General features: G+C 42.8%; 1 protein-coding gene across 2 annotated transcripts; it reads right to left on the bottom strand.

Moving 5' to 3' along the window:
- Positions 1 to 5,165: 5,165 nt before the first annotated feature.
- On the bottom strand, positions 5,166 to 17,890 carry NAAA (N-acylethanolamine acid amidase). 2 transcript variants are annotated; one of them, XM_061992582.1, is made up of 11 exons: positions 17,608 to 17,888; positions 16,536 to 16,700; positions 14,640 to 14,766; positions 13,754 to 13,844; positions 10,505 to 10,581; positions 9,032 to 9,204; positions 8,477 to 8,539; positions 7,822 to 7,888; positions 7,253 to 7,281; positions 6,270 to 6,351; positions 5,166 to 5,482 (listed from the first exon to the last, which is right to left on the bottom strand). In XM_061992582.1, the coding sequence occupies exons 1-10, from the start codon at positions 17,811 to 17,813 to the stop codon at positions 6,276 to 6,278; spliced, it is 1,074 nt and encodes a 357-aa protein (XP_061848566.1). In that variant the 5' UTR covers positions 17,814 to 17,888; the 3' UTR covers positions 5,166 to 5,482; positions 6,270 to 6,275. The 2 variants fall into 2 exon arrangements, with proteins under 2 accessions (XP_061848566.1, XP_061848567.1); XM_061992583.1 differs by lacking the exons at positions 5,166 to 5,482; positions 7,253 to 7,281 and having other exon boundaries at positions 6,269 to 6,351; positions 17,608 to 17,890.
- Positions 17,891 to 18,185: the final 295 nt, after the last annotated feature.

The raw sequence follows: 18,185 nt of genomic DNA, 5'->3' as shown, positions 1-18,185 counted from the left end.
CAGTGATCTGGCCACCCCTACCCACCAAGTTCCCCTGTCTCTGTACTGGGCATGATGTCTTATGGTATGGAATAGCCCTGTGGCTAGTTCAGGTCAAGTCTCCTGGCCATGCTCCCTCCCTGCATCTTGTGCCCCTGCTTGCCAGCAGAGCCTGGGAAACTGAAAAATCCTTCACTTAGGATAAGCTCTACTTGGCAATGACTACAACATTGCTGTGTTACCAACATTATTCTCATACTGAATCCAAAACACAGCCCTGTACCAGCTACTAGAAAAGAAACTAAGTCTATCCCAGCTGAAACCAGGATAGCTTCCCAGGGAAACAATGATGTGAATGATTAGCTTGCTGTCAGGACCTTGCTTTAAAAACAAACATCCCCAAGCACCTCCACTTACTGCAGTGGCCTGACAGGGCATTCTGAAACAGCATGACACAGGTGCCTTCCCGATGAAGTGACACCCAAAGACATACTCCAGCTAGTAACAGGAGTTCAGTCCCCAGGGCCAGATTCAAGCCACTCCCAAGAACCCTGAAATGTGGTTAGTACTGACAAGTGTTCCTACACACCAGAGGTAACACAGTCTGTGTGCCTAGCTCTGTCTTCAGAGCTGCCTAGGAAGCTGACAGTACCAGCTTCAAAAGAAGATGGATGCTTTATCTTTTTGGAAGAGCCGAGTGCCTTTAAACACTCTTAATGCAGACAATGAAGAAAAGAGTCCTTTTAAGGAACCAGACCACTTCCAGGTCACTTTTTAAAAATGGAGAACAACTTGGAAGTAGGTGCTGAGGTACAGAAGAGGTATTGTGCTGGCTTAGGATGCATTCAGAGGTACTGTCTATCTCTTTTTGATAAAGTGTGTCCTTATTTTTGAGAGCATCTTTGGAGACACAGAATAAAAGTTTTCATTACCCCACAAAACAAACAAGCATTTGTTATTTGGACAGCCCTACTTTAAACATAAACTTTGGCCATTCATATGAAGAGATGATCTACTGTTAGTCTGTCCTAGGGGCACCTGCAGAGAGTAAGCACAGGCAAAGACTCCTACCTGTTTCCCTGATTGTGAGCACTCAATAGGTCCCTCTCAGGTAGCTCCTGGAGCTGTGAACTGTTTTTCATTTTGTTACCTTCAGACTTTTCTGAGGGCCACAGCCTGAGCAAAGGAGTTCACAGCAGCAAACCAGAGACTCCAATGGAATCTTAGTTGTTCCAAGGGTTGGAGGAGCGAGGAAGATTTAGAGCCAGTCTAACTAAGCACCTATGATTCTTCCTTACCCACTGAACAGTGATGTGCACTCCACCCTTGCTAAAAAACTGTACCCAATAGCAAGAGGAGCAGGGGCCCATAAAGACAACAGCCGGGAAGACCTGACGGAGTTGAACAGTGGCATCACCTCAAATATAGGCTGTATTAAAGAACTAGATGAGACAAAGTGATGCAGCTAGCAAATAGCCATCTACAGACTGCTCATGTCTCATTTTGCTCTTGGCTACCATTCCTCTCCTGCAGAGATACTCCTGTTTTCTCTGGTGCAGCTAGAAGGTCTCTGAACCCAGCTTTCCTCAAGCCTTCTGAGAAGCTGCAGTATGTTTATACAAGGCCCCCCACTGCTACATGCCACGGCCTAGAGCATCTGTTGGCAAATACACACACAAAGTAAAGCAGGCTGATAAAACCAGCTGTGTGCACTTACACCAGGGCAGCATTCAACCACCACCAAAGCAAGCTTGGGCTCCACAGCCACACATGGGCACGGACAACTAACAGAACAACAAAGTTCAGTGCCCCAGCAGAGACCACAGATATGCAGAGAAGAGACACGTGCCCTGTTCACCAGTTAGCATTCTAAAGGCAGGAGAAACAAGTACCAGCCAAACTCCAAATACCTCTCCCCAGCCAACTGATCATATACTAGGGTTTGTAACTCTTAAACACAAGCTGCTGGCCTGTTTAATACCATATAATACCAGTTAAAACTCATTAAAGGAGAACTTTCCCAAATCCATTGGTGCCAGCCATCTCAAAACAACAAAAGCTTAACATAAATAGTAATTATTTTAACTCCTTTAAAACCAAAGCAAGTGGCATCACTTGGGAGGAAACCCTGTACACTCTGTCACATTATTGGACTTGTCCACCTTACAGATCTGTGCATAATTTGGTGCTGCACCCACATGAATTGAAGTTTTCCTGCAAGAAATGCTGAAACTAATGCAAAGCTAATATCAAAACAGCAGGACTCCTAGGAAAGATGACACGCTGCACATAGCACGAGCACAACCAAATCCCCACTACCTCAACAATTTTAGGGACATTTGAACAACAGAGGAATAGACGAGCAGAACACAGGAGGCAATGAGAGGATACAAGGATACAACAGACTTCTTGAAAGTTTAGTAGGAAAAAATCTGAAAGAGATGTCAGAGGGAAATAGAAATTTTAAGTTCTCCTACAAGAACAGCAAGTTTAAGAACTACAGATGAATTTAAAAAATCCAATACTTCTGCCAGCTAGCACAAGGGAAACCGATCCTGCCTTGCCCTCCTAGAGTGGATACCTAAGTGTGTCCCACGTGTACATCAAACTCGGTAGACTCTGTACTCATGCAGACGTCTTGTAGCTGGGAATGAGATGGCAAAGTTTCTTTTATTTTACAGATGCACTGACCTCTGCACCTGCACAGTTACTGCAGTGGGAAAAGGGAGAATTTCAGATAGAAAACTCCCAACTGCACTTTTATCCAGCTTGACATATAAAAGGATATTTCACTTCAGACAATGGATGCCAAGTAACTACTTCTGCATGCAAAACACTCTTACAGAGAAATAAAAATGCAGCTTACCTTGCCACCAGTTTGTAACATGGATTTGTTAAGATAAACACAACAGCAGCTCTCCACTTGTTAGATTTTTGTTTCTATTCAGTAGGAGACATGATCAGTGATCTCTGAAATTAGTTGCTTGATTACAGACTTGGAAGCTCCTTCTCAGAATCTAGTCAAGCAAGCTGATGGCTTGGGCACGCAGCAAAGTGCCCTGTCTTTCAGCACCTGCAGCACAGGGTGCCTGTGCTCTTCTGCAACAAGTGCAGATCCTTCCATTTATTTACTGCACAGTTGTTTTGAGCAGCCCTAAGGATCCTCTCCCATGTGATGCTTTAAGAAAGGCTACAGATCTGAACTGGATTAGGATTACCAAAGAGGATTATGAATGAGAAATACAGCATGCTGGCCTCTCTCTAGAGTCAGTTTTTACCTGCTCCCAAGCTGCCTTTTGCTAAATGCAAAGTTATGGAGGAAAAAAGAATTAAAAGTTTCACTCATTCCCTATGTTGGGCTGAAAAATCTTTTGGCTTTTGCAACTAGGGAAACTGTACTGCAGAAGAGAGAGGATGGGAGAAGCAAGGTTAATGTATTTAACTTAGTTCTGTTTAATTACTTAATAATTTTAAGTCATGAATCTGACTGAGCTTGAGAAAGCAGAAGAGCTATTTTACTTCCCAGTCTCTAAAAAGTAGACACACAAGGCAGATGAAATCTCAAACAGAAGGACAAGCAGCAAGCAAGTCATGTAACTACAAACAATCCTCCTTTCTTTTATGAACAATCAAGATCCCACAAAACACCCAAACCCCCCAAAACCAATTGGTGCTACATCTGAATGTTTGCAGCATTGTTAAGGTGGTTTTATTTAAAGTATTAACAAACCTGTCCCTGTATTTCTATCACATTTCAACTCAAGCAATTGCAGCTCACCACATTTCACAGGTTCAATAGCTAATTTCTAAGGTGTATCATTTACCACTTCCTTGGTGTTTATTTTTTCAGTTTCTCATGAAACTTAAGACCAGAAAGTTCTGTATCCTTTTGGCCAGCAAAAAAATACTTAAGTTGGCATAAAGGCTTTATTTTGTTGGCAATCAGGATGTCTGAACTTTCATAAAGGGATGAAATGCACGGCTTTCAGATAATTAAAACTTTAAAAAGGAAGATAAAATAGATTTCTTCAAATCTAGTTCTTGTTTAAATCTCAAAAACCCCACATTTCCCTCATCTGCCCTGCGGCTGGGCCTGAGCAGGTTCTGAACAGCTGGTGAGACACAAACACAGCAGAAGCAGACAACTGCTTCCTGAATATTCACAGATACCAAATATTTGTGCACTTCAGATCTGTTTGTACACATTGAAACAAATACCCGTGATTAAATTTATCTACCACTGAGCATCTGGGAACTCCACCATAGCAAGATAATCAGCCTAACACTGCTGAGGTCAGACTATGCAGAGGTACACCTGTAAAGATCCTTTTGTCTTTACTTCTGGGCAGCTGTTAAAAAAAAACCTGCTGGAATAAGGCACCTGTGCTCCTGCTGTGAATTAAAGCAATGTCATTCTGAAATCTCAAGGACATCTTCCTCCAGGAACTCTGTTTCTCAAATGTATCACTCTACAGATGACTGCTAACAGTGTTGTACAAAGTGGGTCAGGGCAAAGCTTGCAGCGCATTTAGCCAGGCAGAAGTGGAGGATGCAGGTAAGTAGGTTATGACACTCAGCCAGACTCAGTGCAAGGAGATAAAGGGCCCAGATCTGCAGAAAGCTCTCAGGAATGGTTTGCATAAGCAGCGCACAGATACTGCAGGTGACATTGCACTAATCTGCAAGCAGTGCTCTGACTTAACACTCCAATCACACCTTCCTCTCCCCTATAAACTCCTCACTGGCATTGGCAGGAATTTTGTCCCAGGAAGAATGCAACCTCTAAACTGTCCACTGGTCTTGATTCTTCCAAAGCTTCTGTATTTCTGGTCTGCTCCCAAGAAGTGCCTGAATTCAATACATGGTGTCAGCACAACCTGACAGACAAAATCACCTCTGCACTATAGAAATTAGTTGTAAACTTTCTACTGGAGGCAATTTTCAATTATCTAAAAAGGAAACCACCCCTTCCTAACCTCATAGCTGTCCCATCATAAGCTTCTCACATCTGTCGGGGGGGAAAACCTGTATTATCACACCTCCTAAAACAGCTCCTTGTCTCTGACAAACAACACAGTTGCATCTGGTCCTGCTAGGCTCATGATCACAAGCTCCTCCCAGATCATGGAAAAGCATGACACTAGGAACACCACCACAGATCTTCATAAATCAACCAACCACCCGCATACAGGCCACACAAAATAGATATATTTTTATTAGGCAGCACATAAGTACACTGAAGTTGTCCAATGCTTTCCAAAAACAGTTAAAGCAAATTTTAGCCATCAACATCTGGTAGAATATCAATGCAATTGCAATAAAGTCAATTAAACTTCAGTTACAGTTAATTAACAGTGTCATCTGCATCGCTTCAAATAATTAAAAAGTCATTCTTTCCTGAATGGTTCACAAAATTAATAAGCCAAAACACTGCACCGATTGTGAGAGTGATTTTAAGAGCATGGTCCAGCCTTGGAAAGCTTCAGCTTTTCACTCATTTTACCTGTTGAAAGAAAAAGATGGAAAAAGAGATAAATAAGAGAGCACATCTCTGTATAGAGCTAAGAAATAATCTCTTTGGAATCTCTAAAAGACAGGAATTGTTCATGCTAAAATCAATTATCCAATATAACTGCTACAAATGTCATACTAGTAAGGTTTAAAAACCTATTCAAAATGTAGCATCTTGTGCTCCTGGCAAGACCACACAACCAGTTTCTTGGAAGAGAAATAAACATAGATCACTATCTTTCTCTGAACACATTAAAGCTACCATGTGAGGCACTTTTTGAGTTCAAGCACCTTGACTTTTTCTGCAAATTCACAGGACAAAGCCCTCAAAGGATGCAAACATTCAGTCACCTCTGGGTGACTAATGCAAATTCAGCTCCATTAGTCTTGGTGCCACAGACACCAACCCCTCCTGCTGGGGTTGTTCCCTCCGGCAGGGCTTCCCCCCAAAGACATGTGAGTGGAGTAGTGGGGACTGGTAAAAAGAACTGCTAAAACATTCCCAGAGTGAGCCTCTGCCTTTAGGTCACAAGGACACCCACCCTTCTCCTCTCTGATAAAGCACTTTTCCTAAGGTAATCTCCAAGGGTTTTGCAAAGAAAGCCAATACTTTATCTCTAAAACAACACAGGAAGGTATTTACTCAAGGTCAATAAGCAAACCAAGGAGAGAATGAGGAATTCAGACAAGGCCATCTGAGTGCCACTGCACTGCTTTGACTCTCCAGCAGAAGTTTTTATTTGGGTAGAAGCAGTGAGAAGTACCAGCATGCTACTTACACCTCTTCACTTCACAGCTCTGATCCACGTCTGGTACTTCTCTGGAAGTGCAGCACTCATTACAGTGGTATACACTGTGTTACTGGGAAGGAAAGAGGCAAGGAGTGAGCAGCATTCCAACGAAAGGAGATTAGTTTATAAAACTAGCAAAGCAGCAGAACACATTTTGGTGGAAACAAACATTCTGCTGTACAAAGGTACAAAAGGGTTGGAGAAAAGGGAAAAGAGAATGAAAAATGGATGCTGCTGGAACAAAGTTTTCTTAGCTTTTCCTCACACAGTAGAGCAAAGCTACTGTGTTTCAACATCCATTTGATCACTGTATTAAAAAATTCATATTGCTAATCTTAGCACTGACACATATATCATCTTCTGCTTTCCAAATTTCCTCACACTTATAAGGCACAGGAGAGGAAGTCTGGTATGAACTTTGAAGAAGCCGTTGACAAGCTCTAATGCAAAAGACTGATCCAGAGAATAAAAAAGTGAAAGAAAACAGGATCACTCGCAAAGGTGCCATTTGTGGAACGATGCACAAGAATGGCATACTGAAAGAAATCTCTTAAAAATACAGTAAATGGTACCTAAAAGCTCTGTCCCCAGTTAGGGGTTTTTTTCCCCATGTAACACATCAAGCAAAGCTACATCAGAAACTCCAGAGAAAGCCATTTGCAATGTTAACATAAATCCAAAGGTTACAGAAGTGAAAGGCACAAATGACTCTGCAGAAAGCCCAGCTGCTCCCTAAGCACTGCTACAAAGGAAGGCTCATTAGCAGACTGTGCCTAAGACAGTGCGCTTTCTTGGCTAGAGTGGTGGACAAGAGGCAGTGGGCTGAGGAAGTGAAGTGCCACACACACAAACAGAAATCCAAGCTGGGAAGACAAATGCACAGAAAGATCCTAAGGAAGTTGTGATTGGTGTTTAAGTGGCCTGAGACACGATGGGAGGCACTAAGTAACATCTCTTTATCTAATACTTACTTGTTTAAGACTGGCTTCACTGACAACACCTGTACAGAAAGTTTAAAGAGTTGTCGTTTTGGTAAAAGGAATTAAAAAGCTACTTAGAAACAGCAGTAGACTGAAGTTATGAGAAGGAATAATGCAAAGTCAAGGGTTTCTCTTGCTGGTGTTTTTTAAAAAAACATCAGGCCGCTCTACAAAAATATGTTTTAAAAGTCCCTCTGAAATACACAACAGTTAAACTCTCTAACTGGTAAATGTCACTCATGTCTAACACTGTATGTCTGCTGTAGTACTTATAATTGTGCTTCAAATAAGGAACTGCACAAAGATGATGGCGATGGGATTCACTTCTTGCACGTTCCACTTGGACTGGCAGACTATTATGAAATGCCTGTGCAAGGGAGTTCAGAAACATAACAAATAAACGTATCAGCCTTAAATCCTCCTGAGATGGTTGTGCAGCACACCTTTTTCACCAGGCCTTCTTTGCACAGCTTTTGAACCTCTGACAAAAATGCAACTGCACTTCTGCTTTGAAAAAGAACTTTTAGTCAAAGTCACAAGGCAGAATTTAGAAGAAATACCTTAAAGAGCGTATCAAAATTGATGTTCTGCTGTCCAGTAGCATTGAGAGCTTTGATGGCAGCAGTTCTGCAAGAAAACAACACAGTATCACTAAACACATTTTACTGTTCCAAATGCTACAAAGCACCAACGTGAAAATTTCTCACTAAATGCTCTTCCATTGAAATGCTTGCTTTGGTCTAAAATAAGCCAGAGCTCTGTGGGAGTGAATCCAGTCTCACATTGATGAATTTACTCCATTACTACACCACTAAGTACAGATCAACAGGGAACCTGACAACAACTTTTTGCATATTACACAGTCTAAACATAGTACGATGTCTGTGAGCACCTTCTCAGTGCCATCAAATTCTTTTTCCAATCTCAATCTTTTAATCTTTACTAAATGTTGCTTTATAAAGAAATCTGTGGTGCGTGCCTTATCCCTGCCATCTCTTGGGCTTTAAGCCATTCAATGCCACGAGATTTTCCTCTGGCATATGCAAGTATTGCTCTTCACCTTATCTATTCTTATCTATTTGAGTGGCATTACAAACACTGAACAAGCTGCCTGCTCAACAAGCTAACACCTACTCAGAGAAGAAAACATTCAAGGCTCAACCCTTTTCTTTTGAAAAAGTTTCATCTCACCAGAGAGCTCCAAAGGGAATTTACCTTCGATCATCAAAAGGAGGAGGGGTAGTCCAATGGTCATAGTTTGTCTCCACACGAAACCACCTACAACACAGCAAACAAGCATAAAAGTAAACAAAAGGCAAATCAGTAGGCAATTAATAAAGACCAAAACCCAGTATCTCTGTATTTAAAATTACATATTGCTGATGATTTCACAAAATTGATAGTACCAGTTTTTTTTGAGCCTCCAACCCTTCTACCACACTGGAGCAACGCTAATTTGGAATTGCTGAATTTACTGCTGCAATACTTGGTGGACAGGAAAAGCCTTCATGTCTTGTCTCCTTTGGAATGTGGCTAAAGAAATAAACACTCAGAGATGCTTTTTACACCCTTGATCCTACGGGTTGCTCCAGACTGACAAGGTGGTGTGATTCCTTCTCAAACAGGAGGAACTGTGGTTCCTTTCAGAGGCTTTCAAGCTTTCCCTATCCAGCTGTAAGCATTAGTAAGAGATGCCCTGGATCAGTTGTCACTGTCTGGCACTCAGGAGGGAATACAGAAAACCAAAATAAGTAATTTTTTTCTACTTACGCTCCATCTAAAGGATCGAGAGGCCAGAGATCTGCTGGCCCTCTCCTGTTCCTCGTGATGACCATGCCTTCCTTGGGTGATACACCTCCTACAATATAGTACACTTCAGCAATGATGGGAGTGCCGGCCAGTCTGAGAACAGCTGACTGAAAGTCCTCTGCTCTGCTCAGGGTCTAATGCAAAAAGGAGATCACGGTGAAACAAATATCACAGAGCATGATCAAGCACAAAAACGAGTGCTGGGACATCTCAAAGAGAGGAAAAGGCTCAGCTTTTTTTGAAAATTGCAATTGACTGTAAAGCACTGTTTCAAACTATTTCTCTGAAAATAGTTTTCCAAACTGATGAGTGTATGAATATGAAAATGCATCCGACTGGTGAATGAACTCACTAACCCCAGCCTTGCAAATGTTCAAAGAAAGCCATATATATACACACATTTAGAAATATACACACAGGTACATGATGAAAAGGGAAAAAAAGCTAGAAAAGCTGCCATCCAAAGGACAGAGGCATGTCCACACTGTGAATTCAATTCTCAGATAAATTTTTCCACATGAACAGTGGGACAGATGAAAGTGGATGAACGGGAGGAAAGTCCATTCCACATCTTTGTTTCGCCAGTGGTTTCAGAGGGCGACAATGGTGACTAAGGCTGAGGTGTTGCTTCCAGGGAGCCTGTCTCCTTCTGCCATAACCAAGTGACTAACTTAGCAGAAACTGACAGCAACCACAGCCAAGGAAGTGACTGTTTGCAGGAACAGGGCTACAATCTACTGAAGTGCATCTTTAAAAAGGAATGCTGTGCAGGAACTAAAAACAAATATGGACAACATGCATCAAGTGCAAGTGTTGAGAAAGACAGGGAAAGCCCTGGAGAACGATTACTTCTTTCTGACAGCACACTGCAGTTAATGGTTTCAAGTCACAGACTCAAGTCATGTCTCAGACTCAAAAAATATGCTACAAACTGTTGCATTCATGTTTAAAGTAATTCAAGAATCTGAAAAGCAGTAGACTTGTTTTGTCTTAGTGGTACCCTAACACAGTGTTCATAAAATGTGCTATACAACATACCAGTCTAACTCCTTTTGCTCCCCGGTGAGCAGAAAAAAATGGTAACACAACTAAACGTAATGTAACATAACCACTGGGGCGGGTACTCACCAACTGAGGGTGCAGCTGCCCTAATTTGTTAAATTACACATCACAGCTAGCTCAAATAGTCCCTAGGAAGGAAGTATTTGCAGAGCTCCTCAAAGATTTTTGGCACTGATTACAGATTGCCCCCTGCAAAGGACTTGAAATGCCTTTCTCATACACTTAACTGATGATCTGGGCTTACAATGCATTTACTTATCAATTTATTGAATCTTCTGTGAAACTAAAACTTGGAATATCAAATTTATTAGGAGTTTATAAGCACATGACATACATGACTTCAAAAAGGAGAAAATAAGTCAGTGCACTTACATCTCGGACGAGCCAGCTGACAGGGTAATTCCGATTCAGAAAAGCAGCTATTGCATTTTCCCACCATCTACCACCCTCTGGAAAAAAACCCCAAATTACTATACAGGAATGTTACACACACTCTGTGAAATCCATCCTCCTGCTTTCCTTTCTTCTCCACGTCTCATCTCTAGTTCTACAATCTTTTCCTCTACTGCATTACAAATGAGCAGTGCAATAAATTCTTTAATTCTGGAACTATAGCACTACCATAAAACCATCAAATTTATGCAGCTTATAACAACCCAAAAAAGCACGTGTCCTAAAAGTAGTCAAAGCCTCTCTACCCTCCTGAGCTGATTGACATGGTTTAGAACAATGAATGCTGGTAATGCTCCTTTTCTATTGCATTGCTGTACTGCTACTGTACACAAAATACGTGGGATGTGCTGCATAGCCAGGGGAACATACTCTGGCAAGCAAAATTTGCCTTTCATATGCTTGGCTTTCTGTATCATTGGATTTGGGTACTAAAGTAGCACAGAAAGCTAAACCCTCAGTGAAACAGGGCAGCTACCTATCAGCATCAACATTTCAGGAGAAGAGCTAACAAAGTGTAGAACATCCAGGTAAAACTATAGGTGAAATATAAATAGACAACATAATCCCAACCAAAGTTCAACTGTGGCAACTGGATTAACATCCCTGCTTTCCAGAAAGTATCTCAGACCTGTAATGACAGGAGTGATTATTATCTTAGCTTTTTCAGGCCTTCTGAAAGGTACAATATTCCTGCAACCAGTAACACAATGCCAGAAGATGGTAAGGAGTCTGAGGTACAGTGAACAATAAAGACAGTGTTCAGCACTGCACAGAGATTACACAGGGTCTCTCAGGACTTGCCAGTGCTAGCAATTTCAATTCCAAACTAGCACATTCAGTATCAATAACTTGCTAGCTGTTCAGTTTTTAAGCAGTTGTCATTCATAGTTGAATGTTAAACAATGAAGGGTCAAAGGTGACTGTAACAAGGACTAGCACTTTGCAACACAGGTTTCCAAAAGGATTGCAAGTCTGTTCACATGATATAATAACTTACATCTGTCAGCTCAAATGTTTGCATTAATCACCTCATTATTCATCTTCCTGAAATATTACAAGAAGAACTACACAGAAATCACAAAAGAGGTAGTGATGGTGTTTCTGCGTTACTGGAGAATAGAGAACTAAGAAAAACAGAGGTCAAGTTTGTAATTATTCATATGCCAAAACCAGAAACACTCAGCAGAAATGACATGCTTGTCACTTGACAGACCTTCACCCTAATTTAAAGTCATTCCCCTTTCCAGCTATGGTTCACATGCTTGTTTCCCTGCATTGTTCAGTTCAGTTGTGCAGTGACAGATAAAGCAGCAAGCAGCCAGCAACAAGTGATTTACAGGAGTGCACTATGTGGTGGGTGAATTACTACTGTCTGTAGTTAAAAAGTGCCTGAAGCTGAGGCACACAGGTGGCTGGCAGCGCATGGGCTCCTGAGAAGACATTGCACACAAAGGTTTGCAGGACATGATTTCCTCTCTCAGAATAGAGAGAACAGAATGGGTTTGTACACAGACTTCACTGCCCCACTCAGATGGTCTTCTGTGTCTCAGGTGATCCTTATGCTGAGAGTTGAAGCACACTGCTGAGAAACATCAGGGAGAACAGGCCAGCACTGGTTTTGTCCCCAGATTGCGCCTGTTCACAGACGCAGCACTTCAGTCCGCAAGATTTTCTAAATGAAGCCTTTTGCAGAGACTCGATATGCTCCAAGGTGATGTGAGTATGAATCAAAAGCAGTTTGCATCTCTCAGTATCAGCCCAGGATGCTCCAATTTTGCAAGGATTAAATAACTACATCAGCACCAGAAGTAGGCCCTTAGAAAAATACAAGTGTCAACTATGGAAAGAATCCATCAAGGCAGTACTAACCAAGGGAACGGGAATCAAGAGGTGCATGTGCTGCACCCATAGCAGAATCCCTACACATAGAGATAATGATTATGTGCACAGTGTACACAGTGAATAGTGTCTGCATAACAGCTAAAAAATCATTCAAAACCAAAAGATTGTCTAATGAAAATATTTATTAAAAAAGAAAAATTGCTTAGCACAATCACAAGCAAGAGAGAAGCATCTCTTTTAGGCGTTGCTTCTAACTTGGACTACATTGTTTCTAGTTCTAAGAGCTAATAAAAGCAATAAGTGTCTGCTTCATAAAAAAAGATAAAAGAAAAAAAGGTGGAGAACAGAAGAGGCAAAGCCAAGGTCTGAGTTGGACATGATATATTTGTGGAACTCGGGTGCTGATGGAAAAGGCAATGATCCTCTCTTGGCCTTCCTGACGGCTACCAGTTCTATTGTCCAGTTTTAGTTCTTAGTAGTGACATCTCTCAACTTCTCTCTACTAGGGTTTCTTTCCTCGATTGCCTTTCCAGCATCTCCAGACACTCTCTCAGGCCCTACTGCCTTTCCCAAGATCTCTCAGTCTTGCACTTCTCTTCCCATCCTCTACTTCAAGCTGCCTTATGGAGACAAAGAAATATAAAATACAGAGAAAGGGACAAAGAACTCAGAAAGTAGCCCTTTAACTGCTCTACATGACTGCATCTTCTTCTCCCAGCTCCTTGTCCCCTTGAACAGAAGCAGGTTGGGACATCCCTTTTTTCTATAGTATCTAGCAACAGGACAAGGGGTAATGGGATGAAGCTGGAACACAAAAAGTTCCACTTAAACGTAAGAAAAAACTATTTCACTGTTCAGGTGATGGAGGCCTGGCACAGGCTGCCCAGAGGGGTTGTGGAGTCTCCTTCCTTGGAGGTCTTCAAGACCCGCCTGGACATGTTCCTCTGTGACCTGATCTAGGTGACCCTGCTTCTGCAGAGGGGTTGGACCAGCTGATCTCTAAAGGACCCTTCCAACCCCTACCATTCTATGATTCTATGTTAATTTGTCTCTTACAGCTTTCCCCAAGGTTCTCCATCCGCTTTCACACTTTTTAAGCTCAGCTGACACTGTGCTGACCAACACACTCCCATGCAGCAGGTCAAAACTGGCAGCACACATGCTTTCACACCCTGAGGGCCTGACAAGTCATACAATTGCAGTTCCTTCCTGACAACCTGAATCCTATTTTTCCTTCTAGGACAATATAAGAGAAAAGCCAGAAGAGACAGCAATCCACTGAAATACTGCATATAATGTCAAATGTAGAAGACAGTTTTATTTTACCTCGTTCATCACCGGAGACTGTGAACTTGTGTGGACTTTGTCCAGTCCATAAGCCTACGTAACCAAGAAACGTGGTGCCTTGATATGCTATCTGAAACCAGGAAACATGCAGTATTTTAGCATTCTGGAACAGAACACTACTTGAAAGAGAGGCAATGTTCTGAAGCAGCATTTTTTCCTGTGACTTTCATATTTAAGTTGCTATAAAACACTTTGCCTTAAATTACAGTAAAACTTGCAAAGTAAATTAGAAAGACTCTGAGGACCAAAATTCACTGCCTTTCATTTGTTAACCATCACCAACTGCTAAGTTTTGCTCAAGTTAGCAAGCAGCCAAACGAGAAGTTCCCCATTTTCAAAATGGACTACTAAACTTCAAGAAAATGACACAAATGAAGACTGCATGAGCAACTAGTTGATTTTTGGAAATTTTCACCTAAAACACACACATTGGTCACAAAAATTAACAAGGTTTTAGAAAAAAAAAAGGCTTAGAATTAGTCCCTGCCAAGACTGCTCTCTAGATTTTCTAGTATCTCTTTTAATATCACAACATTTCCTTTCTTGAGCATCTCCTCCCAAATAATGTTCTTGTGATACTTACTAGATGATGTTGTTCTATTTATTCCAGTTTATCGCCACAAACTGGATGTCCAGAAAGCACAGAAAACCAGCATTCATCCCTCATTCCCAAAGAGAGTGGCTCTGGTGCTCTAATAATCCAATAAACTTGGGACAGGGACCTGCTTCTGCAGGGGAGTTGGACGAGATGATCTCTAAAGGTCTCTTCCAATCCCTACCATTCTGTGATTAAGTCCCACTGCCTATGCAGTTGTATGGCCATAGTCCCTTCCCTCACGGAGTACCAGCCACCCACAGCTCATACCTGCCCACTTTTGATGAAGTGCACATCAATTGTAATCCTGCTTAATATATCGACAAAATCGTAATCCAGGTTCCGACCGTGGTAAATGTTTCCTTTGTCATCCTGAGCGACAATACTGGTACAGAACCTTCCAAACAAAAAGGTTTAAAAGGGATTGAAGAAAAAGCTGTGACAACACTTTCAGTATTAGAGTTGAATGAGCTCAGTGTTTCAGGAGTTACTGAGTTTATCTTCTTTGAAGTGTTTTACTAATGTGAGCACACAAATAGGAGTTTGCATTATATCATTAACATGCTTCCCACCCTGACAGAATGTTTCACTCTATACTGTTATCAGATAAAACAGGTTTTGATTTCAAATTAAAAAAAAGATGGGTCACGAAGCTTTGACTGAAGTGTAACTAATGTCCGATAAAATTGATATATGATATCCATAAGGGCAAGTCCTTTCCCACAGAGTCTAATATACAAAACTGTACACCACCTAACTTATCAGGTCTCATCTGGCTTTTAAAGTCAAAAGCTGCACTACTGTCTGCATCAGGTCAGACAGGTAGGAAGCAGCATTTCCACTTATTATTTCATTTCACTTGTTTCCTAAACTGAGATGAAAATTTGACCTCTAAAAATGTCCACAAAGCATCAGTCTGAAACTTTCTGGATTTCATTTCAACAATTATAGAATCTTTCATTTCAATCTGGACCCTATCTATATTTTTAATCAAGATTAGGCAAAAAGTTCAAACAAAGTCCTTTCAAACTGAAAATGTAAGTTGTTTACAGTGTGAGCCATTTCTCTCTTCTCTAGAACAGGAAGTGTGCTGAAATCCCTTTTTTAATCAGAGTTTCAGTTTCATTGAAACAGGCTTTTTATTAAGTGCACTGAATTAGCAGAGAGTTAAAAATTCATTTTCTCTGAACTTAGCAGTTTGTCATTCCAGTGATGCACAGCACTGTCTTTCAAAACTGCAGAGATAAAAACTTGTGCAGACAAGTAGTTTGTTTCTTGTTGATGTTTTCTTCTTTAGTACCATTAGAGCTAAGAAACTTTTTACGAGGACTAAGAATGATAAACATTCCCCGTGAAATACTAAGAAAGCTTGCATTTAAATAACTATCTTATCTGACAATAATCCTTATTAAAAGAAAGATCATGAAAATCTAATACTACAGGTTAAGAAAAATAATAAAGAAAATACATACAAGTGGCTGTATGTACTGTTTTTTATTAAAACTTAACCAGAGAAATATGTTTAGGGTCCTCATGGGCAACACCAAATGTTTATGATTCTCCTGAATAGGCTTCTAGGAAAAAAAACCCAATAAAGCAAAGTATTTTTTCACTGAGGTTTTGTTTGCTGCCATAATGATACCACATCTACTTTCCATTCTGCAAATCAAAAAGTTACACAGTCATTATGAAGATTCACCCAAAAAAGTGGTTTGGAAGCAACTGGATCTCGGATGAATGGTTAAAATAATAAGACTACAACTCTTCTAGTTTCCTTTTTAGTGAAATACAAACACTTAAATGACAAAAAAAGTACATGACATTATCTTTGAAGATAAATGAATCCAAATACTTTGACTGGACAGCCTTTTCTTATTAGCAGAAATTATTTTCATACCTTTATACAAATAAACATATCCTAAAACATTACAGCAACATGTTACCCTTATTAACAAATAACACTCTGTGTTTCTCTATCAATTCAGGACACAAACCACTTAGTATGTATGAATCTTAAGAACTGGGATGAGAAGGAACAGTGCCAAAGAACTGGGATGAGATGGAACGGTGCCAGTCGCCTGCCACGTGTCTTCACCTGCCTCAGGCTGAACTAAAATAGATCTCTACATTTGCTTCTACCAGACTCTGTAAGTACCAGACACTTACGCAGTAGATTCATAGGCGAAGTTAAGCAGGACTCCATCTCCAAGACTTATTCCCAGTGCTTTGCACAGTCCTAGAATTTCCCCTGCGAAAGGTTGAGGCATAAAGTACTCCAATTCAGCTGCTATCGGCCGAATAACTTCATGCACCCATTTTGGTACACTTTCACTGCAAAACACACTCAAGGGATTAGCTGAGAAAGACAAAAGAATTTGAAACTAATGCTTGGTAATCAGGTATCCAAGGAGTCTACCACTTCTCTGATCAGCGTCTCTGAGTTGATGCTGACCACCCATTAGCAGCCTGTCCCATGCTCCACCAGACATCCCTGCATCCCTCACGTGCTCCTGCACATCCCCAAAGCAGCCCGCACAACCCCAGCAAAACATTCAGCACAGGCTTTCTACTCGTGAGACTGTTTTATTCCTACCAGGATTTCCCCAGTCCATCCTCTGACAGGTTCCTAAGCATACAGGTAAACATAGAATCCTTTTGATTGGAAAAGATCTTTAAGCTCATCGAGTCCAGCCACTGACACTGCCAAGCCCACCACTAACCCATGTCGCCCAGCACCTCAGCTACGAGGCTTTTACATCGCTCCGGGGCAGCCTGTGCCAGTGGCTAACAACTCTCTCAGTGCCAAAGTTCTTCCTTGTCCCCAATCTAAACCTACCCTGGCATAACTTAAGGCCGTTTTCTTTTATCCTATCACGGGTTTCTTGAGTTCTGTAACTTTTTTCATGAGAAACACCTTGAGTTTTTGAGTTCAGAGAAGTCGAGCAGCATGCAGCTCTCACTTCGCTCTCTTCGTTCAGGCCCCGCAGCAGCGGGTCTGCCGGGAAAGCAAGGGTTGCACGGGGCCGGGGAGAAGGGCAAAGCGGGCCCTACCCCGCTCCCGGCACGGCCGCGGGAGGTGCGGCAGCGACGGGGGCTGTCCCTCACGCCGCTGCACCGGGGTGGAAGCGGGTGGCGGGCACAGCCCCGCTCCCCGCACCCCTGCCGCGGCCATTGCACGCCCCCGCCCTGGGCTGCTCGGTCCCCAGGCCGCCAGGCTCCGCCGCCGCCCCACACTCACTCGATGACCCGTGCGACGGCGGCGCGCAGGAAGGCGGGATCGAAGTGCCGCAGCACCGGCAGCCACCGCTCCTCGGCGGGGCTGTCCAGGCTCACGTTGCACAGCAGCGGGGCTGCTGCGGGGGCGGCTGGGGCCGCCGCTGCCGTCCCGCACAGCAGCACCAGCAGCCCGCACAGCCGGGACAGCCGCGCCGCTGCCCGCCCCATAGCGCTGGCCGCGGCCGCCGCCGCCGCCGGGTACCCCGGCCCTCCCCGCGGCGAGAGGGCCGGGCCGAGACGTGGCGGCGGCCCCAGGCCCGGCGGCGGGTCCGCCCTCCTGCCGCCACCGCCCCGGGGGCAACAGCCTCGCGGCGCCTCAGCGAACGGGAGCCGACGGCCCCGGTTGCTCCCCGCCCTCCGAACGGCCGCGGCGCCCGCCCACAGCCGTGCCCCGCCGGGACGCTCGAGAGGTAGGGCCTGGCCCACACAAAGTCACACAGAGGGGCATAAAATAGCGGTTAACGAGTTTCCCTTAGGCTTCTGTTAGTCAGAGAGCTTAGAAAAAGCACTGTCATACTCTGCTTTTAAGAAGTAGTGGTG

The sequence above is a fragment of the Colius striatus genome, chromosome 3, assembly GCF_028858725.1.
Source record: "Colius striatus isolate bColStr4 chromosome 3, bColStr4.1.hap1, whole genome shotgun sequence".
NCBI lineage: Eukaryota > Metazoa > Chordata > Aves > Coliiformes > Coliidae > Colius > Colius striatus.
The sequence above is the reverse complement of the archived record's forward strand: the minus strand, read 5'-3'. Positions and strand labels throughout refer to the sequence as shown.